Source organism: Heptranchias perlo, unplaced genomic scaffold, assembly GCF_035084215.1.
Source record: "Heptranchias perlo isolate sHepPer1 unplaced genomic scaffold, sHepPer1.hap1 HAP1_SCAFFOLD_146, whole genome shotgun sequence".
Lineage (NCBI taxonomy): Eukaryota > Metazoa > Chordata > Chondrichthyes > Hexanchiformes > Hexanchidae > Heptranchias > Heptranchias perlo.
In genome coordinates, this window is record NW_027138711.1 from 835,001 (window position 1) to 860,984 (window position 25,984).

At 49.9% G+C, this 25,984-nt stretch overlaps 1 protein-coding gene across 6 annotated transcripts in view; it reads right to left on the reverse strand.

The window, feature by feature from the left end:
* The window catches only part of lmna (lamin A), a 116,524-nt gene extending 91,986 nt beyond the window's left edge, over window positions 1–24,538 (reverse strand). For 3 of the 6 annotated variants that reach the window (XR_010959732.1, XR_010959730.1, XM_067977385.1), the window contains exons 1-2: window positions 24,375–24,538; window positions 20,594–20,950 (exon numbers count right to left, since the gene is read on the reverse strand). Coding sequence is in view for 3 of the 6 variants with exons in the window: in XM_067977385.1 (XP_067833486.1) it covers window positions 20,594–20,940 (347 nt within the window). In the remaining 3 variants the exon portion in view is untranslated. Of the gene's footprint in view, window positions 1–20,593; window positions 20,951–22,543; window positions 22,607–24,374 lie in introns of those variants that run through there. The other 3 variants (XM_067977388.1, XM_067977387.1, XR_010959731.1) reach the window with 2 other exon arrangements.
* Window positions 24,539–25,984: the final 1,446 nt, after the last annotated feature.

Consider the following 25,984-nt stretch of genomic DNA (forward strand, 5'->3'; position numbering starts at 1 on the left):
ATATGTGGAACAAAACTTCAACGTGCCATTAATGGTTCTCCACCTTCACTCCAGCATTGAAATCCTGAGTGTGTGTAGCTTAGTGGCTCAGTGGGTCGCACTCTCTCGCCTCGGAGTCAGAAGGTCGTGGGTTCGAGCCCCACTCCAGAGACTTGAGCCCATAATCCAGGCCAACGCTCCCGTGCCAGCACCGTCGGAGGTGCCGTCTTTCGGATGAGACGCTAAACCGAGGCCCCGTCTGCCCCGCTCAAGGTGGGCGTAAATCCCATGGCCGCTATTTGGAAGAGATGGGGAGTTCTGGAATGTGCTGCCTGAAAGGGCGGTGGAAGCAGATTCAATAGTAACTTTCAAAAGGGAATTGGATAAATCCTGGAAAAGGAAAAAAATTGCAGGGCAATGGGGAAAAAGTGGGGGAGTGGGACCAATTGGATAAGCTCTTTCAAAGAGCCTGCACAGGCACGATGGGCCGAATTGCCTCCTTCTGCACTGTAAGACTCCATGATTCTTCTATGAGTGGAAAACAGTATGGCCACTTGTAGCTTTTCCTGCCTCTCTCTATTTGAGCAAATCACATGGCTCTTTGAGCCATCAATCGGAAAACACGACAGGTTTTTGGAGTTAAGATTTAAATTATATAATTTTTCACCAATGGTAAAGCAGATGTCAGATCTCTGGCCATCCTCATTATTGAATCACTTTGTTCTATAAACTCAGCCAGGACACTGCCGTCAGGTGAATGGGCAGGAGGAGCACGCTCATCTCAATGTTCCTACACAGAATACAGTCCACAGTCAAAGCCTGGCCTGAGTGGGTAATAACTAAGAGCTGGCACAATTGGCAAGACTGAACTGAATGGTGCTTGGGGGCAGGCAGGAACCAGAGGTGTGGCCTGGCAGGGAATGGGGCAGAGTGGGCATCGTGCAACCTAAGGGCCTGGCTTGTGGAAATAGTGCACTGCGATCTGTTGCGTGGACACTCACACTACAAAAACAGTCCTGTCGGAATTCATTGCCCCGCCTCAGTTTGTCTGAACAAGGTTCGAAGCCTGTTTGACCCAGGATCACATCATCCAAGTGTCAGCACGGATGTGGGACTTAGCGCTGGGAGACCTACAGCACAACACCCAGCCCTCAGGCTGCTTTGTAGAGGCACCAACGGCTTTCCCTCTTAAGACACAGACACAACCAGCAGCACCTACAGACTACATTCCTGCTCAATGGATTAATAAATACATTTATCAGGACATACATTTACTCTGCTGCAGGATAATACTATATTTTTAATATAATTGTAGGAATATCTAAACTTAAATAGTAACTACGACCATCAGATTCACCACAGTCCGTGGTCACATTACTGAAGTTTAATTCTCTACATGGGAATAAGAGGCCCAGGACTATCGGGCACATCCAGTGTAGTGATAGCTCCCTCCGTAATACTCTGAGCCCCATGCAATTTAAATAGACTTTCAGTGATGAAAAGGCCCCTATTCTGAAATACCTGCTCATTACACACCAAAAACATGAAATACCCACTCATTACACACAACAACCTGCATTTATACAGCACCTTTAAAGCAGTAAAACATCCCAAGGTGCTTCACAGGAGTGATTATCAAACAAAATTTGACACCGAGCCACATAAGGAGATATTAGGACAGGTGACCAAAAGCTTGGTCAAAGAGGGAGGTTTTAAGGAGCGTCTTAAAGGAGGAGAGAGAGGCGGAGAGGTTTAGGGAGAGAATTCCAGAGCTTAGGGCCCAGGCAGCTGAAGGCACGGCCGCCAATGGTGGAGCGATTAAAATCGGGGATGCAGAAGAGGCCAGAATTGGAGGAGCGCAGAGATCTCGGAGGTTTGTAGGTCTGGAGGAGGTTACAGAGATAGAGATAGGGAGAGGGAGAGGCCATGGAGGAATTTGAAAACAGGAATGAGAATTTTAAAATCGAGGCGTTGCCAGACTGGGAGCCAAAGTAGATCAGCGAGCACAGGGGGTGATGGCTGAACGGGACTTGGTGCGAGTTAGGATACGGGGACAGCAGAGTTTTGGATGAGCTCAAGTTTACGGAGGGTGGAGGATGGGAGGCCGGTCAGGAGAACATCTTAACAGTCGAATCTGGAGGTAACAAAGGGATGGATGAGGGTTTCAGCAGCAGAAATATGGCATGAAATACCCGCTCATTACATACTAAGTAAACAGGTTGGCCAGGTGCTGTGTCTGGATGGGCACTGAAGGTTTATAAATCAGTGTACAGTGAAGTCATTGAGTCACTAGTCACATCTGCCACTGCAAATTGATCTAAAATGTTTACAGTGCAGCAGTATCAGTGATTCATATGATGCAGTGTCAGCCGGGTTAGAGGAACAGAGTGTCCCCAAAACTCCACCAGCACAGCAACCCTTCACAACCTGTGATCAATACAACAACTTGCATAGAACGTAGTAAAATGTCCCAAGGAGCGATTAACAAACAAAATTTGACATCGAGTCACATAAAAAGACATTAGGACAGGTGACCAAATGCTTGGAACTTAAAATTCCCATCCTTGTGGTCAAATCCCTCCATGGCCTCTCCCCTCCGTATCTCTCAAACCTCCTCCAGCCCTACAACCCTCTGAGATCTCGGCTTTCCTCCAACTCTGGCTCCTGTCACCCCCACTTCCTTGGCAGCCGTGCCTTCAGCAGCCTGGGCCCTAAGCTCTGGAATTCCCTCCCTAAACCTCTCTGCCTCTCTCTCCTCCTTAAAACCCACCTCTTTGACCAAAATTTTATCAACTGTGCTAATATCTCATGAAACTCGGTGTCAAATTTTGTTTGATTTACGCTCCTGTGAAGCACCTTGGGATGTTTTACTACATTAAAGGCGCTATATAAATGCTAGTTGCTGTTGGTCAAAGAGGTAGGTTTTAAGGAGCGTCTTAAAGGAAGAAAGCGAAGAGGAGAGGTTTAGGGAGGGAATTCCAGAGCTTAGGGCCCAGGCAGCTGAAGGCACGGCCGCCAATGGTGGAGCGATGGAAATCGGGGATGGGCAAGAGGCCAGAATTGGAGGAGCGCAGAGATCTCGGAGGGTCGTAGGGCTGGAGGAGGTTAGAGATATAGGGAGGGGTGAGGGCCATGGAGGGATTTGAACAGGAGGATGAGAATTTTAAATGCGAGGTGTTGGTGGACAAATAAGGTCAGAGGTGCAAAATAAATGCAACTTACACAATGTCCATTTTCACACCAACTCTCTGTGGGCACAAACAGAATGAAGCCAACATTCAGAATTCAGAGGAGCCCAGAGGTCAACGAGAGAAAGAATGCAAGACACTGCTAATTACAACCTCCTGATCATTTTTGGAACACCAGGAAACCCAATGAAGAGCAGACTGTCCCAACAGGACTGTCCCACTGTGTGATGGGCCGAGACCCTACGTGAGGTTGAAAAGGAGACAAGGTAAAGCAGGAAGTAATGATTAGGAGACACAAGGCTTGCCTATAGATTATAGGAGGAGCTATGGAGTTCAAAAAGACCAAGTCAGCGACTGAGTCCCGATTTCAACAGCGAGGATGCAGGGGAGAGGAAGAGAGTATGTAGGATGGGATATTGGGAGCTTCGAACGAGCAAGGGGAGAGGAGTGTTCAGGCAGGAGCACGGAGTGTAGTTGTAAAGATAGAATAGAGAGAAATAACCTTGCTGGGTGGAGGCTGTGCTCTCAGACCAGGGCACGGATTGTCCTTGATCAAGTACAGACCCCCCACCCAGAGTCAAAGACACTTTTGATTGTTGATTCACTTGGCCCTGCGTGCCCATATCAGGCTGTGCAGCCAAAACGGAGAAAGACAAGAGAGACATGTTCAACACATTTCCACAGCAAAAAAAAAGGGGCTTGTAAACATCCCAACTGCATTGTTATTAGGCCGGAGTCCTACCCTTATCAGAAACTCAAGGGAAGTTTCTGATAAGGGGAATGTTACTGAACAGAGAACTTTCGTGCTCACTGCTTAGCAGAGCAAAGGGTACAGAGCTCAAAAGTCACAGCCTGAGCTCCCGAGTCCAGATAGATCCGTGTGTTCCAGCGAGAGCAGTCCCCCCGCCCCCCGCCCCCCGCCCCGGTTAGCTCAGGTCGGGCTGTTCTATTCGGGTTACACACTGACATTTTCGGCCGTTTTAACTGATCCACAAGCAGTTTGTAAATGTTTGTAAACTCTTCCTCTGAACGGTGGATACTCAGCGATCCCTGTGAAGGATATTTTTTTTTTGGCCAGAGAGTGCAGGTGGACCTGGTCAAACCGACCCGAGTGGGCAACGCCCCTCCCTCCCCTTCACAACATGTACTGTGGGGGGGGGGGGGAGCTGTGAAAGGAGTGGGGGGGGGGGGGGAGTAAGGGGTGAAGGGATATCTTCACTGCACAGTATCAGAGCCTTGTTCACTCATGGTCAGACTATGCTAAGAATGCAAGAGTACAATCAAGTACTGTACACACTGTGGGTGTGCCACACCAAGGTTATCCCTCATGTACTTCTCTCCATATTTCGGGACAGTACCACTCCTCTCCAGGGCTGCCTACAGATAACCGGCATTAGTAATTCCCAGCGTGTTATTACCCCCTTCCCCTCTCCCTCCCCCCCCCCCCCCCCCCCGCAGTGGACACAGCAATCCTGTCATTAAAAGTGGGGGCGGGGGGGAAGCCCAACATCACGACCACAGTTGAAACTGAATGGAAGGAACAACACGCTCTGAACTCATCCGGGTTACATCACCAAGACCTCCACATGCCATGCCCATCGCTGGAACAAATCAGCCCAGTGCTCGTACTCATCTCCAGCATACTCACCACAGTGAGAACTATGTATTTATATTCTGCCCCTCAGAGGGAACTCCACACAATGAATTACCTTGAAGTCAGCATTTTATGTAGGTAAATATGGCAGACATTTTGGACTCCAGCATTGAGGTGGACGGTCAGATCTCCTGCCTTTGGTGAGGTTGGTCTAACGTTTATCTGAACCACTAGAACAGGCAGGGTAGGACCTCTGTTCCAACTCTTCATTGAGAGATGGCCCGTCCAACATTGCAAAATTCCCGATCGAAAATGTAGTGAGGGGCAACGCAGTGGGCCCAGGTTCAACATCCCCCACCCACCCCCTCAAATCTCATTGGCAGCGTTCTAGCCAGTCCCGCTGCACCGCACAGCATGGAGTGAAGATAACACCAGGGAGTGCCTTCTGGCATCGACTGTACATCTGTCCCCTCGCCCATGGCCGCTGCGTAGCTCAGGGAACCCACGGGAGAGGGGGAGTTTTTCTACCCTCCCAAAGGTTTTAGCCCCCTGCCGATAAACATTGTTCTGATCAAAGGGGTGAATCATTTGAAGGATGCAAAGCTACAAATCTTTCAAACATGCCCACAAACTGTGACCATTCTTTCCTCTCCACATTTACCAATGTAAACTGCTCTTGTCAATTATTCCCATTCAATTTTTCTATGTCAACTGTCACAGTGTAGTTGTAGGCTCTTGCTGCTAGGTGGCTCTGGGGAGCACGTTTCTGAACTCTTTCGTCCGAGTGCATTATCATCTTATACGTAAAAAGTACATTCAACTAAGAGTAGGGCCTATTAGAGACCAAAAAGGTAACCTATGTGTGGAGGCGGAAGATGTGGGTATGGTTCTTAATGAATACTTTGCATCTGTCTTCACAAAAGAGGGGACGATGCAGAGATTGTAGTTAAGGAGGAGGAGTGTGAAATATTGGATGGGATAAACATAGTGAGAGAGGAGGTATTAAGGGGTTCAGCATCTTTGAAAGTAGATAAATCGCACGGCCCAGATGAAATGTATCCCAGGCTGTTAAGAGAAGCAAGGGAGGAAATAGCAGAGGCTCTGACCATCATTTTCCAATCCTCACTGGATACAGGCGTGGTGCTGGAGGATTGGAGGACTGCTAACGTTGTTTAAAATGGGAGAAAGAGATTGGCCTATAATGACTCGGTCTATCAGTCTAACCTCGGCGGTGGGCAAATTATTGGAATCAATTCTGAGGGACAGGATAAACCATCATTTAGAAAGGCACGGGTTAATCAAGGACAGTCAGCATGGATTTGTTAAGTGAAGGTCGTGTCTGACTAACTTGATTGAATTTTTTGAGCAAATAACAAGGAGGGTCGATGAGGGTAGTGCGTTTGATGTAGTCTACATGGATTTTAGCAAGGCTTCTGACAAGGCCCCACATGGCAGACTGGTCAAAAAAGTAAACGCCCATGGATCCAAGTGAAAGTGGCAAGTTTGATCCAAAATTGGCTCAGTGGCAGGAATCAAAGGGTAATGGTTGACGGGCGTTTTTGCGACTGGAAGGCTGTTTCCAGTGGGGTCCCGCAAGGCTCAGTACTGGGTCCCTTGCTTTTTTGTGGTATATATTAATAACTTGGACTTGATCAAGAAGTTTGCAGATGACACAAAAATTGGCCGTGTGGTTGATAGTGAGGAGGAAAGCTGTAGACTGCAGGAAGATATCCATGGACTGGTCAGGTGGGCAGGCAAGTGACAAATGGAATTCAGTCCAGAGAAGTGTGAGGTAATGCATTTGTGGAGGGCAAACAAGACAAGGGAATACACAATAAATGGGAGGATACTGAGAGGTGTAGAGGAAGTGAGGGACCTTGGAGTGCATGTCCACAGATCCCTGAAGGGAGCAGGACAGGTAGATAAAGTGGTTAAAAAGGCATACGGGATACTTTCCTTTATTAGCCAAAGTTTAGAATACAAGAGCAGGGAGGTTATGCTGGAACTGTATAAAACATTGGTTAGGCCACAGCTTGAGTACTGTGTACAGTTCTGGTCACCACATTACAGGAAAGATGTGATTGCACTAGAGAGGGTAAAGAGGAGATTTACGAGGATGTTGCCAGGGCTGGAGAATTTTAGCTATGAGGAAAGACTGGATCGGCTGGGGTTGTTTTCTTTGGAAAAAAAGGAGGCTGAGGGGAGATTTAATTGAAATATATAAAATTATGACAGGACTAGACAGAGTGGATAGGAAGGACCTATTTCCCTTTGCAGAGGGGTCAGTGACCAGGGGCAGGGGGGGGGGGGGGGCATAGATTTAAAGTAATTGGTAGAAGGATTAGAGGGGAGCTGAGGAGAAATGTTTTCACCCAGAGGGTGGTGGGGTCTGGAACTCACTGCCTGAAAGAGAGGTAGAGGCAGAAACCCTCAACTCATTTAAAAAGTACCTGGATGTGCACTTGAGGTGCCGTAACCTACAGGGCTACGGACTAAGTGCTGGAAAGTGGGATTAAGCTTGGTGGCTCTTTCTCGGCCGGCACGGACACAATGGGCCCAATGGCCTCCTCCTGTGCCATAACTTTCTATGATTAATTACACCAGGATCAGGATTGGAGTGTTCACTCTGTGCAGCTTATCAGCTGAGTCTCTCTTGGGGACTTATTTTTAAATCACAGTCTATTAATACACATTTCAACCCCAGAATCCCCCCTCCTGGGGTTGGTCTATACAAAGCTCTTCTGAAGATTTTGGGTGGAACATGATCAGGCTCCAAGCAGCCCAACAACATGTGGTTCCCAGGACAACATCGTGGCCCTCAGATAGAGAGGAGAGATCTGGTGCTCCAACACCGAGTGTGTAAATGTGCCATACAGACCAGGAAGGTCTCAGGTTACGTGTCCTCAGTCGGATCTGGGCAGCTGCAAATGAAAGGTCTGAGTGACCAGGATGGGAAGGGTTGGGTTTTGGATGCTAGGTGAAGGCACAATCAGACCCAACTGTGATGCTCCCCACAATTCAGCAATGCCTAGGCTCACACTTGAAAAATGGCCACAGGATTCCAACAGATTCCTTTCCCATTCATTCCCACTGTACAGAATCCCAATGGACCAAACCCCTTCTCATTCACTCCCACTGTACAGAATCCCAATGGACCAAACCCCTTCCCATTCACCCCCCACTGTACAGAATCCCAATGGACCAAACCCCTTCCCATTCACCCCCCACTGTACAGAATCCCAATGGACCAAACCCTTTCCCATTCACTCCCCACTGTACAGAATCCCAATGGACCAAACCCCTTCCCATTCACCCCCCACTGTACAGAATCCCAATGGATCAAACCCCTTCCCATTCACCCCCCACTGTACAGAATCCCAATGGACCAAACCCTTTCCCATTCACTCCCACTGTACGGAATCCCAGTTCCCATTGTACTGCTCGGTAAAAGCCATGTGTCTGAAGGTTGGAGTCTCGCTGGTGAAAGCCACCTCCCGAGCACGGCCACCACTGTTCCCCCGTTGCAGTGTTCATTGGATTAGTGCCAGTGTACGAGTGGCTATAGTTGCTCTCCTGTACCCTTCACGCTCATCTTCAGACACCAGAACCTTCCCCAACCTCCTGTTTACAATGATGTGGAGATGCCGGTGATGGACTGGGGTTGACAAGTGTAAGGAATCTTACAACACATTTCACCCGACGAAGGAGAAAGCCTCCGAAAGCTTGTGATTTTCAAATAAAACTGTTGGACTATAACCTGGTGTTGTAAGATTCTTTACATCCTGTTTACAAAGCACACTTCAGCTCTGATACAGAAGTGATTTTGCTGCTGTTGACAGTTCTGCTCCTTTCTGGATAACAATATTTATTTTTTATTTTATAAGCAGAAATGGCCGTGTTATCAGTGAAATAAGTTGGTCTCCACCCATGAGGGAATAGACCTCATTCTGGTGTTCGTTCCCAAACAGTGCGAATGATCAGGTTTACAGTGCCCAGATACAATAAACATTTAAGGAAATTTGACCTTGCTTCATTCGGTTTCTATCTTTCAAGAAGTCATTTTGTTCTTGTAAATTTTCTCCATTAATTTTTTGCTTCCCCCCCCCCTCAACTGTCCCTGGGGTCCAGTTCCACTAGCACTGGCTGATCTCCAGTTAAACAATAAGTGACAGCAGCCTATTTAAGCAGGGAGGGGGCACTGTTGAACCTGATCCAGTCCTTATCTGACCCATTTCCAGGAGTCACTGGGTAACGATCAGGAGTGCGAATCCGAGCGCATTTCTTACGCCCCGGGGCACGCGGTTGAAACTCAACGCAGACCAGTGGTTTAACCTGAGACCTTTCTGATCAGCTACTCATTGGATAAACTTAGTCATTGAGGGGAGTTCAGGAAGATGTTCCATCAGTATTCAAGGGCATCGCAGTAACGTACTGCAGGGGCTGGGGTTACCAAGTGGAGATACAGGCCCCAGTCTAGAGACTGGAACTGGACACATAGCAGTATGCCCATTTTCCTGAATGACGTGGCAACACTATCCTGGCCTCTTATCTCTCCTCACACTGAGCCTGTTGTAGTTTACTCAATTCATTAAACCACCCACATAATAAACTCTTTGGCGCATTAATGCTTCCAGCCCCACCCGACTACTCGTTATCTCCTATTTCCAGTTACGCACGGCAAAGAGGAACAGTATTCAAACGGTTGAAGATAAAATCTACACCTGCTTTAAAAAGATTAACCTTCAGTGCTCTGGAAACACTTGGAACTTATTCCAATCCAGAACTCAAGGTCTGGATAGAGTGATTGCCCTCTGCACACATTTTATTTCTGCCTCTTCTCTCTTCCGCTCTCCTCCCCACCACACCCCCTTTACTAAAGCCATGCCCATTGCCCTGCTGAGATCTGTTAACAGTAAAAAAAAAACCCAGAATTTGCATTTCTACAGCGCCTTTCACAACCTCAGGTAGTCACCGTTGTAATGTAGGAAACAGCCAATTTGTGCACAGCAAGATCCCACAAACAGCAAAGTGATAATGACCAGATAATGTTTATTTTAGTGATGTTGGTTGAGGGATAAATATTGGCCCCAGGACACCAGGGAGAACGCCCCTGCTCTTTTTCCCCCCCCAATAGTGGCAGTGGGATCTTTTACGTCCAGCTGAGAGGGGCAGACGGGGCCTCGGTTTAACGTCACATCCGAAAGATGGCACCTCAGACAGTGCAGCGCTCCCTCAGTACTGGCACTGGGGAGTGTCGGCCTAGTGGGGTCCCGAGACTGGTTCCGGATAGGACTTGAAGCTATGATCTGGGTCCTTGGCTCCCCACAGGGTTGCTAGGACCCTTGAGATTCCGCAGGGGCTGGTGAGTTGGAGATGTACAGGCCGCAGTGTTTGGAGGACTCCCCAGTAGATGAGTGATTGAGTGAACAGGTCAAGTAATCATTCAAAGCTATGCACTTTCACAATGGCCCTGACCCAAACCCTTGACCATTCCTTGGTATGAATGGCCTTTGACACTGAGCTCAACAGGATCGCATCAAAGGAGGCCACAAGGCGATAGTTTGGATTAGAGTTTCGGGTCTTGAAAAGACTCTAATGCCTGCTTTTGAGTCTCTCGGGCACTGACAGCACGGAAACCCACACAATCCTTTAATCTCCCACAGCACGCACTCCTTGCAATAGCAACCCCAGGAAATGGAAGGCAGGAACCATTTTATCGCTGGGATCTTATTGTTCCAGCCTGGTGTGAAATGGAAACCTCACTTTGAACCTTTTGCTTTGTAGCCAATTCCAACCCCTCCAAATCTGCCAGCCAACTTCCTTATTTATTGAATAGTTGTTTTTTTTTTTGAATTCGTTCATGGGATGTGGGCGTCGCTGGCAAGGCCGGCATTTATTGCCCATCCCTAATTGCCCCTTGAGAAGGTGGTGGTGAGCCGCCTTCTTGAACTGTTGCAGTCCGTGTGGTGAAGGTTCTCCCACAGGAAGGGAGTTCCAGGATTTTGACCCAGCGACGATGAAGGAACAGCCGATATATTTCCAAGTCGGGATGGTGTGTGACTTGGAGGGGAACGTGCAGGTGGTGTTGTTCCCATGTAGCTGCTGCCCTTGTCCTTCTAGGTGGTAGAGGTGGCGGGTTTGGGAGGTGCTGTCGAAGAAGCCTTGGCGAGTTGCTGCAGTGCATCCTATGAATGGTACACACTGCAGCCACGGTGCACTGGTGGTGAAGGGAGTGAATGTTTAGGGTGGTGGATGGGGTACCAATCAAGCGGGCTGCTTTGTCCTGCATGGTGTCAAACTTCAGTGTTGTTGGAGCAGCACTTATCCAGGCAAGTGGAAAGTATTCCATCACACTCCTGACTTGTGCCTTGTAGATGGTGGAAAGGCTTTGGGGAGTCAGGAGGTGAGTCACTCACCACAGAATACCCAGTCTCTGACCTGCTCTTGTAGCCACAATATTTATGTGGCTGGTCCAGTTAAGTTTCTGGTCAATGGTGACCCCCAGGATGTTGATGGTGGGGGATTCAGCGATGGTAATGCTGTTGAATGTCACGGAGAGGTGGTTAGACTCTCTTGTTGGAGATGGTCATTGCCTGGCACGAAGGTCTTGCTGCATGCGGGCACGGACAGCTTCATTATCTGAGGGGTTGCAAATGGAACTGAACACTGTGCAATCATCAGCGAATATCCCCATTTCTGACCTTATGATGGAGGGAAGGTCATTGATGAAGCAGTTGAAGATGGTTGGGCCTAGGACACTGCCCTGAGGAACTCCTGCAGCAATGCCCTGGGGCTGAGATGATTGGCCTCCAACAACCACTGCCATCTTCCTTTGTGCTAGGTATGACTCCAGCCACTGGAGAGTTTTCCCCCTGATTCCCATTGACTTCAATTTTACTTGTGGCACCAAGGAGCCCTCAGTCAAATGCTGCCTTGATGTCAAGGGCAGTCACTCTCACCTCACCTCTGGAATTCAGCTCTTTTGTCCATGTTTGGATCAAGGCTGTAATGAGGTCTGGAGCCGAGTGGTCCTGGCGGAACCCAAACTGAGCATCGGTGAGCAGGTTATTGGTGAGTAAGTGCCGCTTGATAGCACTGTCGACGACACCTTCCATCACTTTGCTGATGATTGAGAGTAGACTGATGGGGCGGTAATTGGCTGAATTGGATTTGTCCTGCTTTTTGTGGACAGGACATACCTGGGCAATTTTCCACATTGTCGGGTGGATGCCAGTGTTGTAGCTGTATTGGAACAGCTTGGCTAGAGGTGCGGCTAGTTCTAGAGCACAAGTCTTCAGCACTACAGCCGGGATGTTGTCGGGGCCCATAGCCTTTGCTGTATCCAGTGCACTCAGCCGTTTCTTGGTATCACGTGGAGTGAATCGAATTGGCTGAAGACTAGCTTCTATGATGGTGGGGATATCGGGAGGAGGCAGAGATGGATCGTCCACTCGGCACTTCTGGCTGAAGATGGTTGCAAATGCTTCAGCCTTGTCTTTTGCACTCACGTGCTGGACTCCGCCATCATTGATGATGGGATATTTACAGAGCCTCCTCCTCCCGTTAGTTGTTTAATTGTTCCCATTATCCAAATCACAGCCGTTCTACAAACGTGCGCTAACTTTCCAAATGGCTTCACGCGTTTCCGACTCAGCGCACCAACATCAGACCGATATTCCTATCTCCCTGAAACTAGAGTCTACCATAATTAACCAGTAACACAGCAGGTAAAGTCCCAGCACATGTCAAGTGGACGGTGAGATTCAGACTCTCATTTCTCACCTGGTTGATCTCGGATTTCAGGAAGAACAAACCCCAGTGGTTTTTTTTGTTGCATTCTTATTGAATCACGGTTAAAACCCGTGCCACTCTCAGGGCGGTACACGATAGTTTGTCGGGCGAGGAATGCTTCACTGGCAGGCGTAAAGAGCAATAGCGAGTCAGAAGCCTGTCTGTGGCCAAGTGGGGTGCTGAGACCACTGCTGATTTTGGTCTTTTCGTTGGAACCAGGTAACTGTGTGCAGCGAGAGAGCACTGGAAACTACTCCCAGAACTTCATACTTTAACGGTTGACAGACGATGTAATTTCTTTCCAGAACAGCCCCCTCCCTCCCTCTATCACCTTTTTAAAGGGGCCATACAGGACAGCTACTGACCTGTATTTCACTCCGGCCTGTAAATCACCCGCGACCTGAGGCAGTATTAAATTACTGCCGTGCTCTGGTGCGTTTACACAAGTTTAGTGTCAACATAAGGTGGTTTGGGCTTCTCATCGATTCTAAACTTGCTCCGTGCAAGTTGGGCATTAAGGGCTAAACTGACGGAGATTAAATTAAATGAGACCATCTCCTCTGGGGAATCTCACTCCTGACTTGACACGAGCGGAGTATGTCTCAGGATCTGGGTTGGGGGGCTCCTCCAGGATTCGGGGAGGGGATTCAGGCCGATTTACACTATATCTGGTGCACTAGTGCAAAGCAAAACCAATTCTCACCAACGCTAGTGTCTTGTGAACTGGGCCTCTCTCTCCAGATCAATACTGGATCGGTGGACATACAGCACATTGTGTGGGTTTGAAAGAAAAAAAGTAAATTCAAACTTCTTAAATTTGGATTTACAATTATCCAAGGCGCTTCAAACAGCAACTACTGAAACCACATTTACATCATAAACACGGACATCAACAAATTAATTGTTCAGTAACTGGGCGAGGCAAGATTGTCACAAATCCATGTGAGTCAACGGTCTCACATCCTTGAGTTGCACACAAACCACTTTACACACGAGATTGCATCAGCCCTGAATTTTAACCCTTTCTTCCAGCAGTTTCCAGGCTCCGTCCTTTTAATGCAGAAAGATCTCAGTTGGTCGCTTTCTCTCCCCTCGGAGTCAGAAGGTAGTCGGTTCAAGCCCCCACTCCAGAGACTTCATCGTAGGTGCAGCGCAGGAGGCGGCCATTCGGCCCATCGTGCCCGCCCTTTGAAAGATTCTATCCAATTAATCCCACTCCTCCCGCCCTTTCCCCAGAGCCCTGTAAATGTTTCCCCTTCAACTATTTATCCAATTCCCTTTTGAAAGTTATTATTGAATCTGCTCCCACCGCCCTTTCAGGCAGCGCATTCCAGATCAGAACAACTCGCTGCGTAAAGAAATGTTTCCTCATCTCCCCCTCTGGTTCTTTTGCCGATCACCTTAAATCTGTGTCCTCTGGTTACTGACCCTCCTTACACTGGAAACAGTTTCTCCAGTTTTGACAGAGTAAATAAGTTCATGATTTTGAACCTCTATTAAATCTCCTCTTAATCTTCTCTGCTCTAAGGAGAACAATCCCAGCTTCTCCAGTCTCTCCACATAACTGAAGTCCCTCATCCCTGGTACCATTCTAGTAAATCTCTTCTGCATCCTCTCCAAGGCCTTGACATCCTTCCTAAAGTGCGGTGCCCAGAATTGGACACAATATTCCAGCTGGGGCCTAACCAGTGATTTATAAAGATTTAACATAACTTCTTTGCTTTTGTACTCTATGCCTCTATTAAAGCCCAGGATCCCATATGCCTTTTTTTTTTTAAAAACAGCCTTCTCAACTTGTCCTGCCACCTTCCAAGATTTATGTACATATACCCTCAGGTCTCTGTTCTTGCACTCCCATTAAAATCATACCATTTAGTTTATATTGCCTCCCCTCATTCTTCCTACTATAATGTATCACTTCATGCTTCTCTGCATTAAATTTCATCTGCCATGTGTCTGCCCATTTCACCAGTCTGTCTCTGTCCTCCTGAAGTCTGTTACTATCCTCCTCATTGTTTACTACATTTCCGAGTTTCATGTCATCTGTAAACTTTGAAATTATACCCTGTATACCCAAGTCCAGGTCATTAATATATATTAAAAAGAGCAGTGGTCCTAATACTGACCCCTGGGGAACACCACTGTATACTTCCCTCCGGTCTGAAAAACAACCCTTCACCACTACTCTCTGCTTTCTGTCCCGTAGCCAATATTATATCCACACTGCCACTGCCCCTTTAATCCCAGGGGCTTTAATTTTGCCAACAAGTCTATTATGTGGCACTTCATCAAATGCCTTTTGAAAGTCCATGTACACAACATCAACCGGACTCCCCTTGAGCACAAAATCCAGGCGCACCGTCGGAGGGCCAGTACCGGGGGGGGGGGGGGGGGGGGGGGGGGGGCACCGTCAGAGGGCCAGTACCGGGGGGGGGGGGCACCGTCAGAGGGCCAGTACCGGGGGGGGGGGGGGAGAGGGGGGGGGGGGGCACCGTCAGGGGGCCAGTACCGGGGGGGGGGGGGGGGGGGGGAAGAGGGGGGGGGGGGCACCGTCAGGGGGCCAGTACCGGGGGGGGGGGCACCGTCAGGGGGCCAGTACCGGGGGGGGGGGGCACCGTCAGAGGGCCAGTACCGGGGGGGGGGGGGCACCGTCAGAGGGCCAGTACCGGGGGGGGGGGGCACCGTCAGAGGGCCAGTACCGGGGGGGGGGGGCACCGTCAGAGGGCCAGTACCGGGGGGGGGGGGCACCGTCAGAGGGCCAGTACCGGGGGGGGGGGGCACCGTCAGAGGGCCAGTACCGGGGGGGGGGGCACCGTCAGAGGGCCAGTACCGGGGGGGGGGGGCACCGTCAGAGGGCCAGTACCGGGGGGGGGGCACCGTCAGAGGGCCAGTACCGGGGGGGGGGGGGGGCCGCACCGTCGGAGGGCCAGTACCGGGGGGGGGGGGGGGGGCCGCACCGTCAGAGGGCCAGTACCGGGGGGGGGGGCACCGTCAGAGGGCCAGTACCGGGGGGGGGGGGCACCGTCAGAGGGCCAGTACCGGGGGGGGGGGGCACCGTCAGAGGGCCAGTACCGGGGGGGGGGGGGGGCCGCACCGTCGGAGGGCCAGTACCGGGGGGGGGGGGGGGCCGCACCGTCGGAGGGCCAGTACCGGGGGGGGGGCACCGTCAGAGGGCCAGTACCGGGGGGGCGGGGGGGGGGGGGAGAGAGCGCCGCACCGTCGGAGGGCCAGCACCGGGGGGGGGGGGGGGGGGGGGCCCGCACCGTCGGAGGTGCTGTTTTTTGACAGATGTTGAACCGAAGCCCCATCTGCCTGTTCAGGAGATGAAAGATCCCATGGCACCATCCGAAAAGGAGCAGGGAGTTTACAGGTACCCGAGCCAATATTCCGCCTGGAGAGGTTACAGATAGATGCGATAAGACACTGTATAAATACCAGTCTTTGTTTTGGTCAAAGTCATCTTTCATCCACAGAAGGACGAGTTTTTAAGCTTTTGTTCTGTGAGGGTAGAGGACATTTCTTAATCCAAAATACCCACAAAACTATATCGTAATATTCAGTTATCTATAAATTCTACTGTTTCACCAAAGGATCAATATCCCCATCAGCTCATGTTCACACACATCCCATGTCGCCATGTGTTTAAATTAATATACAGAAGCTGATTTGTTTCAAGATATACCACAAACTACAGAAGGAAACAATGACCAGTATGAACATGGGCCCACATCCAGTCCAAGATGAAGAGCATCACAATAAAAAGCTACAAGTATTTCCGCACAACTCAAATTAGATTTTACTGACTTTACGCAGAGGATGGTAAAGGTGTGGAACGGACTGTCCGGGGAGGGGGGAAACATTTAAAGGGGCAATCAGTCGATTGAGTAAGTGACTCATCGTACGCGGTTAGCTTTTCGACTGGGACAGATGGCTTTTCCTGTCCTGTACTTTCCGACATTAACTGACCGACCTGCATCGGTCCTTATGCATAACCCAAGTTTGTAACAGCCCCTCGAGCGTGTTCCACCATTCAGTGAGATCATGGCTGATCTGTATCTTAACTCCATCTACCTGCCTTGGTTCCATGACTCAATACCCTTACCCAATAAAAAAAAAATCTATCAATCGCAGTTTTGAAATTTTCAATTGAGCCCGAGCCTCAGCTTTCTGGGGGAGAGAGTTCCAGATTCCCACTCCCCTTTGTGTGAAGAAGTGCTTCCTGACATCACCCCTGAACGGCCTGGCTCTAATTTTAAGGTTCTGCCCCCTTGTTCTAGACTCCCCCCACCAGAGGAAATAGTTTCTCTCTATCGACCCTATCAAATCCTTTCATCATCTTAAACACCTCGATTAGATCACCCCTTAATCTTCTACACTCGAGGGAATACAAGCCCAGTCTGTGCGACCTGTCCTCGTAATTTAACCCTTTTAGCCCCGGTATCATTCTGGCCCTCCAAGGCCAATATATCCGTCCTGAGGTGCAGGGGCCCAGAATACCGAGTGCTGGAGATCCTCCCTTTCCCCACCTCCAGCTAAACAACCATTTCAACAAGTCAGAAACCCTCCTTGATCTTATATTGAATTCAGATTTGATAAACATGCAACGTTTAGAAAATAAGTTTACATTCAGTAGTATTTCCAAATAAAAATTAAATGAACCTCCAGAGTTAAATGTGGAACCCCAGAATGTTTCAGCACAGAAACAGGCCAATTGGCCCATTGGATCTGTGCTGGTGCTTCGTCCTTTGAACCAAAGTCTAATCACACTCTCCTGATCACTCTCTGTACCCTTCAACATTCCTATTTTTCAAGCAAGGAATTCCCTTTTATAAAGAGAATTAAGGACGCTGCTCCAACAACAGATTGCGGCTGAGGATTCTGCATCTGAACCCCACTCTCTCTGAAGACAATATCGAACATATTTCCCGCACACGGAAACAAGACACCTTGCCCCTGATCTAACCTGCTCCTGGGCAGCACAGAAGGTGAAAGCTCCTCAAAACTGGAGTTCATTTTACTAGAAACAGACAGCGCTGTAAATACTGTGGCCATCTTTACTCAAATGTCAGGTCGGACCCCAAAGAGCAGAGTCCAATCAGACTGCACAGGCCCCACCCGCCCAGATCTCATGCTTTTGTTTGTAAAAGAAAGGACTTGCATTTATATTAATTATATTAAAAGGTGTCAGCCGTGTCTCACTCTCTCGCCTCTGAGTCAGAAAGTCGTGGGTTCGAGCCCCACTCCAGAGACTCGAGCCCATAATCCAGGCCAACACTCCCGGTCCAGTACTGAGGGAGCACTGCACCACAGAGGTGTCGTCTTTCAGATGAGACGATAACTGAGGCACCGTCTGCCCCTCAGGTGGCAAGAGATCCCATGGCCACGACTGGAAGAAAAGCAGGGGCGTTCTGGCCAATGTGCAAGTCTTGCATTTATATAGCGCCTTTCATGACCTTAGGACGTCCCAGTCAATGAAGTACTGCTGAAGTGTAGTCACTGTTGTAATGTAGGAAACGTAGCAGCTAATTTGCACCCTGCAAGATCCCAGATAATCTGTTTTAGGGATGTTGGTTGAGAGATAAATATTGGCCCAGGACACTGGGGAGAACTCAGTGGCCATGGGATCTTTTATAGTCATGTATCTATAAACTTTGTGTACCTTTTGTAGTTTTAGCATTCACAGAGGGTCCAGCTCTGTACACAGGAGTAGCTGTGCTCACCAGCCGTGCCTCTACTGATGGTAGCTGTACACTGATAACGTGCTATCACCAGTACCCGTGAGGTACTCCAGACAATGACTCTGCCCCTGCGGTGCGGCCCAGGGTCGGAATTTACTCAGGAGCTCCTGTCACAGGGTAGGTAGAATGCAGGCCCCATTCTTGTTGGCCTCCAACAGCTCCCACATCACCATTAATGCTGTGGAAAAATGGCTACGTCCGGACAATCTCATCTCTCCGCTGGTCCCCCAGCTCCCTCACCAGCGCCCGTATCCCGTGATGTGGTCCCTTCTCCCCTGGCCTCGCAGTGTGGTTCCATTGGACAAGTCCTGTCCTCTTTCCCCATCCCCACTCACTGTCATTTCCCCCCAGAGGCTGCAGAGAAAGTGAAATCTTGGAAACAGACTCAGGGATTTCCAGGACTGGGGTTTCAGTTTACTTCTTCGCAACTGCTTGCAGTTTCATTTTAAGCAGAAATAGGAGTTTCCAAATCCTTTAATCACCCCCTCGAGCTCTCCCCAGATTACAGGTGATCACTAACAGAAGCAACTGCTCAACTAATTCATCCCAGTGTCAAATAGTTACTAAAATTCACAGCCTAGCGTTAGCCCTCTAACCCCCGAGCCTATGCTAGGATTAATATTACTGAAAGATCAGGCTGGGTACATACTGTCCCTATTAACCCTTTGAACTCCAGACTCCCATTTCATATTACATATTACTATGATACATTCTTTGCTGGTACTTGGCATTAACTCCTTAAGATCCCAATTTGTGTTCAGATCCCTCCATGGCCTCGCCCCTCCCCATCTCTGTAACCTCCTCCAACCCTCCGAGATCTCTGTGCTCCTCCAATTGTGGCCTCTTGCGCAGCCCCGATTTGCATCACTCCACCATTGGCGGCCGTGCCTTCAGCTGTCTGGGCCCTGAGCTCTGGAATTCCCTCCTCTCTCTCCTCCTTCAAGACGCTCCTTAAAACCCACCTCTGATCAAGCTTTTGGTCATCTGTCCTAATATCTCTTAATGTGGCTCGGTGTCAAATTTTGTTTGATAATCGCTCCTGTGAAGCACCTTGGGACGTTTTACTACGTTAAAGGCGGTATATAAATGCAAGTTGCTGACTCCCCACTATATTAAATGTGCTTTTACCAAGAACAGACTGAATGACAAATTAAATTTTGTGCCTGGCCGTTTCCATAAAACGTGTCAGAAATATTTATGACAGTTCAAATGGCAAAGAGCAATTGTAAAACAAACTCGCTTTTACAGTGAACTAAACAATCTTTGCCTCCATTTGATAACATTGAAGATTGCTGTTTCCAGACTTTAACCTTCATAGAATGATACAGTACAGGAGGCCATTTGGCCCATCGTTCCTGTGCCGGCTCTCTGATAGAGCTATCCAATTAGTCCCACTCCCCCTGATCTTTTCCCATAACCCTGCAAAGTTTTCCTTTCCAAGTATTTGTCCAATTCCCTCAGGACTCCCCATGTAAAAAAAAAAATAGGCACTTGGTGCTCAACAAAGTAACAAAAAAGATGGCCACCAAACAGACAACAACTTGCATTTATATAGTGCCTTTAATGTAGTAATACATCCCAAGGCACTTCAAGGAGCAATTATCAGACAAAATTTGACACTGAGCCACATAAGGAGATATTAGGACAGGTGACCAAAAGCTTGGTCAAAGAGGTAGATTAAAAAAGGAGAGAGAGAGAGAGAGGTCAAGGGGTTTAGGGAGGGAATTCCAGAGCTTAGGGCCCAGACGGCTGAAGGCACGGCTGCCAACGGTGGGGCGATGAAAATCGGGGATGCACAAGAAGCCAGAATTGGAGGAGCGCACAGATCTCGGAGGGTTGTAGGGCTGGAGGAGGTTACAGAAATAGGGAAGGAGGGGTGAGGCAATTTTAAAAATCGAGGCATTGCCGGACCGGGAGCCAAAGTAGGTCAGTGAGCACAGGGGGTGATGGGTGAACGGGACTTGGTGCGAGTTAGGATACGGGCAGCAGAGGGAGAGAATTTATTAGGGGGTGGGGGAAAAGAGAGCAAAGGCAGACTCAAAGAAAAGGCTTTGAAGGCAGGGAGGGAGGTGATAGGTAAAGAATATTTGAGAAGAGAATTCTAGAGAGGGAGGATGTAATCGCTGTAAGAATGGGCACTAATCCTAGAGCAATCAATGAGCGGTATGCACTGGAGTGGAGGGTATGTGCAAGAACTTGCAGCTGGAGATAGGCAGATTGGTCATGGATGGCTTTGAAAGCTAGGATGAGTCAACCTTGTCGTTGGGTCTTTATTGAAGCAAAGATAAAACAAGGGCACCTACCGGGTCTTCAAATCGGTGAACTCCTCCCTCATCTTGCCCAGGTCCAACTGGAGACGGGCCTTCTCCTTGGCCACATCGTCCAGGGTCTTCCGAGCGTCAGCCAGCTCGTTCTCATACATGGCCTTGATATTGACCACCTCCCGGCTGGTGGTCTCCTCTGACTCAGTGATGCGGAGGCGCAGGCCGGCATTCTCAGACTCCAGCGAGCGCACCTTGTCGATGTAGACGGCCAGACGGTCGTTGAGGTTCTGCAGGTCCTCCTTCTCCTGGAGCCGACTGATCTTGGTGGGGCTCAAGGGGGTGGAGGGGTTGGTCCGGCTGCTGCGTTTCTGGCCCGGGGTCTGCATCTTGGACGGGCTGAGGTGGGGGGGGGGGCGGAGATAGAGAGAGTGCAAGTTAGAATCGATGTCTCGGAGTACTCTGCAGAAAGGAAAAGCAACTATGGAACAGTGCAGAGATTTGAGATGATAGATGCAGAGTGCAAAAGCAAGGATGTTGTGCTAAACCTTTATAAAATCACTGGTTAGGCCCCAGCTGGAGTGTTGTGTCCAATTCTGGGCACCGCACTTTAGGAAGGATGTGAAGGCCTTGGAGAGGGTGCAGAGGAGATTTACTAGAATGGTACCAGGGATGAGGGACTTCAGTTATGTGGAGAGACTGGAGAAGCTGGGGTTGTTCTCCTTAGAGCAGAGAAGGTTAAGGGGAGATTTAATAGAGGTGTAAAAAATTACAAGGGTTTTGAGAGAGTAAATAAGGAGAAACTGTTTCCAGTGGCAGGAGGGTCGGGAACCAGAGGACACAGATTGAAGGTAATTGGGAAAAGAACCAGAGGGGGAGATGAATTTTTTTTTTTTAAACGCAGTGAGTTGTTATGATCTTGAATTCACTTCCTGAGGCAGATTCAATAATAACTTTCCAAAGGGAATTGGAGTGGAAAAATTTGCAGGGCTCTGGGGAAAGAGGGACTAATTGGATCGCTCTTTCAAAGAGCTGGCACTGGCACGATGGACCGAATGGCCTCCTCCTGTGCTGTAAGATTCTATAAGCAGAAAGTGAAGGAAGGGGCAAAAAAAAAATCCCAAAAAGGGAAAGGGTTAATGTGAAATCTTTTAAAGTTCAGAGTTGGGGGGTGGGGGAGGCAGAGGGATGGAGAAGAGAGGTTTGAGGATCGGGCACTAGGCTGCGAGAATGGGTGCGGAGAGCAGAGTGAACCAGAGGAAGGGGAGATAGGAACATAGGATCAGGAGGAGGCCATTCAGCCCCTCGAGCCTGTTCCTCCATTCAATGAGATGATGGCGGATCTGTATCCTAACCCCATCCACTAGCATTGGCTCCATATCCTGTAATACCCTTGGCCAGCAAAAATCGATCAATCTCAGATTTACAATGATTAATTGAGCTCGCATGCTTTTGTGGAAGAGAGTTCCACACTTCTACCACCCTTTGTGTGAAGAAATGTTTCCCTAACTTCTCTCCTGAATGGCCTGGCTCTGATTTTAAGGTTATGTCCCCTTGTCCTGGACTCCCCCACCAGCGGAAAAAGTTTCTCTCTACCTACCCTATCGATTCCTTTCAAAATCATAAAAACATCAATCAAATCACCCCTTAACCTTCTATATTCCCGGGAATACAAACCTAGTTTATGTTTAGATGGCATCGCACACCTTATGGCTGGAGGCAGTTGTCAGAGGGACAGTAGGGTGGGGTGGAGTGGGGTGGGGTGGAGTGGGGTGGGAAGTTAACAATAGGCAATAAAACGTGACCATCAATTTGCTAGGGCTTAGGGAGCCAATGAAGGGGTGTGTGTGTCACGAGACACCAGGTGTGCAATCAGGCTCTGGGCAGCAGTCAGGGAGTGCCATGGGCGGAACGTCAGAGAGAGAGAGAGAGAGAGAGCAACGAACAGAAGTGGAGTTTTAAAAAAATTTACATTCAAAAGGAAATATTTACATTCAAATGGAAATATCGCAGCAGAGTCTGGCAAAATACAGAAGAACATTTTTACCACGACAGCATATACAATTACTGTGGAAGAGTTCTCCCTAAAACTGAGGCAGCCCGAGACACAGACACCCTCTTGGAAACCCCTCCAGAGTCTCAGCCTTCACTTGCCCCATCACCCTCTCGATAACCCCTCAACTGTCACCCTCCTGAGAACTCCTCCCCCAGAACCCCACTCACCTGTCACCCCTCAATCCGACAGACCCTTTACTGTACAGCCCCCCCAATCCCAGAGACCCCAATACTGTACAGCCCCCACAATCCCAGAGACCCATTACAGTACAGCCCCCCTCAATCCAACAGACCCCATTACTGTACAGCCCCCCAATCCCAGAGACCCCATTACTGTACAGCCCCCCTCAATCCAACAGACCCCATTACTGTACAGCCCCCCTCAATCCCAGAGATCCATTACTGTACAGCCCCCCAATCCCAGAGACCCCATTACTGTACAGCCCCCCTCAATCCAACAGACCCCATTACTGTACAGCCCCCCTCAATCCAACAGACCCCATTACTGTACAGCCCCCCCAATCCCAGAGACCCATTACTGTACAGCCCCCCATCCCAAAGACCCCATTACTGTACAGCCCCCAATCCCAGAGACCCCATTACTGTACAGCCCCCCAATCCCAGAGACCCCATTACTGTACAGCCCCCCAATCCCAGAGACCCCATTACCTGTACAACCCCCAATCCCAGGGACCCCTTTACTTGTACAGCCCCCAATCCCAGAGACCCCATTACTGTACAGCCCCCAATCCCAGAGACCCCATTACTCTACAGCCCCCAATCCCAGGGACCCCATTACTGTACAGCCCCCAATCCCAGGGACCCCATTACTCTACAGCCCCCAATCCCAGGGACCCCATTACTGTACAGCCCCCAATCCCAGAGACCCCATTACTGTACAGCCCCCAATCCCAGAGACCCCATTACTCTACAGCCCCCAATCCCAGGGACCCCATTACTCTACAGCCCCCAATCCCAGAGACCCCATTACAGTACAGCCCCCAATCCCAGAGACCCCATTACAGTACAGCCCCCAATCCCAGAGACCCCATTACAGTACAGCCCCCCAATCCCAGAGACCCCATTACAGTACAGCCCCCCAATCCCAGAGACCCCATTACAGTACAGCCCCCAATCCCAGAGACCCCATTACAGTACAGCCCCCAATCCCAGAGACCCCATTACAGTACAGCCCCCCAATCCCAGAGACCCCATTACAGTACAGCCCCCAATCCCAGAGACCCCATTACAGTACAGCCCCCAATCCCAGAGACCCCATTACAGTACAGCCCCCCAATCCCAGAGACCCCATTACAGTACAGCCCCCAATCCCAGAGACCCCATTACTGTACAGCCCCCAATCCCAGAGACCCCATTACAGTACAGACCCCCAATCCCAGAGACCCCATTACAGTACAGCCCCCCAATCCCAGAGACCCATTACAGTACAGCCCCCCTCAATCCAATAGACCCCATTACTGTACAGACCCCCAATCCCAGAGACCCCATTACAGTACAACCCCCCAATCCCAGAGACCCCATTACTCTACAGCCCCCCTCCCCTCCCACAGCCCCCCTCCCCTCCCACAGCCCCCCTCCCCTCCCACAGCCCCCTCCCCTCCCCTCCCACAGCCCCCTCCCCTCCCCTCCCACAGCCCCCCAGCTGCTGACAGTGGGTGACAGGGACACGAACCACCCAGAGGAGCCGGCGGGTGCGGCTCCAGCCGCCGTCAGCTGGTGAAGAGGAGCGGACGCCTGCTGGGCTTACCTGAAGGAGCGGCGGGTGTCGGAGCGGAGAGGAGCGGGGTGGGGGTGAGGGTGTTGTCGGTGTGTCGGTGTGTCGGTGTGTCGGAGCGGGCAGTGCCGAGCCGAGCCGAGCCTGCGCTGGGAGCTGACAGTCACGGTGAGCCGCTCGTTACGCTCCGCTCCGGCATTTAAAGGGCACGGCGAGGGGAGGGGCGGGCCGCCGCCCTGACTGACAGCCCGCCCGGCCAATCGGCAGCCGCCACTGATTGACTGACGGCCCCGCCAGCCTATCAGCAGCGAGGTTGGGCGGGCAGAAGGCGGGCCCTGCTGCCATGGGAGTTGGGATTTTTTTGGCTCCAACCATTGACCCAAGGCTCCAGATACGTCAACACTCCCTTCAAGGTCACAGTCCCAGTGAGGGAAGGAGGCAAGAGTGACACGACCCAACAGCTGGCAGGGGGGCAGATGTTGGGAGTGACGGGACCGACGGCGGGCAGAGACGCAGATGTTGGGAGTGACGGGACCGACGGCGGGCAGAGACGCAGATGTTGGGAGTGACGGGACCGACGGCGGGCAGAGACGCAGATGTTGGGAGTGACGGGACCGACGGCGGGCAGAGACGCAGATATTGGGAGTGACAGGACCGACGGCGGGCAAAGACGCAGATGTTGGGAGTGACAGGATGGACAGTTGGCAGAGATATTGGGAGTGACAGGACCGACAGTTGGCAGAGATACAGATGTTGGGAGTGACGACCGATAGTTGGCAGAGATACAGATGTTGGGGGTGACAGGACCGACAGTTGGCAGAAATACGGATGTTGGGAGTGACACAACTGACAGCAGGCAGGGATACAGATGTTGAGAGGGAATTCCAAAATTCCCTAGATTCTAGAATGGTCCCAGTGGATTGGAAGGTAGCAAATGTAATCCCGCTATTCTAGAAAGGAAGGAGAGAGAAAACAGGGAACTACAGGCCAGTTGGCCTGACATCAGTTGTTGGGAAAATGCTGGAATCCATTATTAAGGAAGGGGGTAGTAGGGCACTTAGAAAATCATAATAAATTTATTAGAGTATTTTGAGGATGTAACTAGCAGGGTAGATAAAGGGGAACCAGTGGATGGAGTATATTTGGATTTTCAAAAGGAATTCGATAAGGTGCTACATGAAAGGTTGTTACACAAGATAAGGGCTCATGGGGTCGGGGGTAATATATTAGCATGGATTGAGGATTGGGTAATGGACAGAAAACAGAGAGTGGGGATAAACGGGTCATTCTCAGGTTGGCAGGCTGTAACTAGTGGGGTGCTGCAAGGATCAGTGCTTGGGCCTCAGCTATTTACAATCTATATGAATGATTTAGATGAAGGGACCGAGTGTAATGTATCCAAGTTTGCCGATGATACAAAGCTAGGTGGGAAAGTAAGCTGTGAGGAGGACACAAAGAGTCTGCAAAGGGATATCGACAGGTTAAGTGAGTGGGCGAGAAGGTGGCAGATGGAGTATAATGTGGGGAAATGTGAGGTTATTCACTTTAGTAGGAAGAATAGAAAAACAGAATATTTTTTAAATGGTGAGAAATTATTAAATGTTGGTGTTCAGAGAGATTTGGGTGTCCTCGTACAAGAAACA